This window comes from Polistes fuscatus, unplaced genomic scaffold (genome assembly GCF_010416935.1).
Source record: "Polistes fuscatus isolate 324 unplaced genomic scaffold, CU_Pfus_HIC Scaffold18, whole genome shotgun sequence".
NCBI lineage: Eukaryota > Metazoa > Arthropoda > Insecta > Hymenoptera > Vespidae > Polistes > Polistes fuscatus.
In genome coordinates this window covers 2,806,523-2,808,362 of record NW_025113086.1, presented here as the reverse complement: position 1 = coordinate 2,808,362, position 1,840 = coordinate 2,806,523, and the positions used below count along the sequence as shown (strand labels likewise).

General features: G+C 28.6%; 1 protein-coding gene across 1 annotated transcript in view; it reads left to right on the top strand.

Annotated features, from left to right (window-relative positions):
* LOC122515550 (microtubule-actin cross-linking factor 1) overlaps window positions 1-1,840 on the top strand; it is a gene marked incomplete in the record, with an annotated part of 139,047 nt that extends 137,207 nt beyond the window's left edge. Inside the window, 2 exon segments of the mRNA XM_043632953.1 lie at window positions 230-292; window positions 1,609-1,840. Of these exon segments, the coding sequence (XP_043488888.1) occupies window positions 230-292; window positions 1,609-1,774 (229 nt within the window).

Below are 1,840 nucleotides of genomic sequence, written 5' to 3'. Positions count from 1 at the left end.
TTACTCATTTACATATTTTTTATTTCAATTTAATTGTTGCGTTTAATGTGGGCTTTTTGCATTGATTTATTTTCTCTGTTTTTATTCATGTTTAAATTTAATTAAACTCAGAGGATCCACCACAAAACACGCGCGTTTCTTGACTATATTAAAATAATTAATATGAAAATTAATTGTCATCAAGCTCGAAAATAATAGTTAACCCTTTTCGTTAATAACATTTTTTTAGGTTTGGCTCAATCCATAGAGCTTCGAGTATACCAACCCTGACTGGTGTTGGAACACCGATCAGGTAAAGCATTAATTAACCGTTAGAAAATGATCGTTCTAAGAAAACAATTGGCTTGGCTTTAAATTGCTTGAAAAAAGAAAGAAACAAAAAACAGAAAAAAAAAAGAAAGAAAAAAACTCATCAATCCGATTGAAAATAATCAAATGTTGGTGGTGGAACAGCTTATTTCTATTACTCGTTTTCATTTTGATCATTCATATGTTTCTTCTATCATTATTATTATTATTTAAAATCATCCCTTTCTTTTTATACAATAAATATAAAAATAATATAAAAATATATATATAAATTGTGTGTGTGTGTGTGTAAGTATTAAATTGATCAATAAATATGTGTAGAAATCTTTTTTAAACAAAAGAAACTGCACGTTAATTTGTTGATCGAGATTATATGATTAAATAAATATTTATAATATTTTTATATTTATAAATAATCATCGTTCATATAACTAACAATAATCTAATTAAATAGAATCGAATGATATTAAAATGGAGATTATATACTAATCTGTGTGATTTATGTGTACGTGTGTGTGTATTTAATCATTGGTATGTAAATTTAACAAACTAATATCTTCGAATGGTGATGGTTTAGCCGCTCTAGGATACCCGTTTATGTGGGAATGGACATAAAATCCCCTCAATCAACAACCAGCAATATTTCAACTCATTCGACACAAAGCAACCATTCTACAATTTCTACCGATTCTACTGGGTATGACGAATGTTCTATCTCTTTCATCCTATTCTATAATCCTAATCTATAATCTATAACATTTAATCTTTTTTCTCTATTATTTCTATTTCGTGTAATCTAACAGCATGAAACCACCACCATCACACCATTTCCAATCATATTCATTATCATTAATCATAAATTCATAAAACCTTATTTAATTATTGTAATGTTGCATACAAATGATCAATGTGTGTGTGCTTATTTCAAATTGCATAATTAAATTGTCCCTGCTTGACAATAATAAATGAACAATTATATAAATGTTCTGAAAATTGAATAATAATACTAATACGAATCACAAATCTTAGCAAATGAAATTGATTAAATGACTTTTTCAAAATGCCAGGAGCAGTTCCATCTGTACAAATTCAGCAACTAACATCCCATCGGCTGTTAAACACGCTAGGTAATAATTAACAACTAATCCCAATAATAATAATATGCAATTTATATCATTTTACAAACCCCAGAGAGTTTTGTCAACGACAAGATGCAATGAAATTGGTCGCGAAAAAAAATGAGCATCATGTTTTATATACAATGTTATTTAATATTTTTTTGTATTGTTTATATCACAGGACACGTACACCTTCGAGTGGTTCGAGCACACCATTACCACCATCATTAAAATTATCAAGAAAACCATCAGGGGCGTCAGACACTTCGGTATCGAATACAACGTCAAGTGGAACACGTAAAGGAAAACCAACCCCCATAGATCAAAGAGCACCATTCCGATTATAATAATCTCGACGATTTCTTCTTTGCCTAATTGTTATTGAACATATATTTTTTGTTTTTGTTTTATAA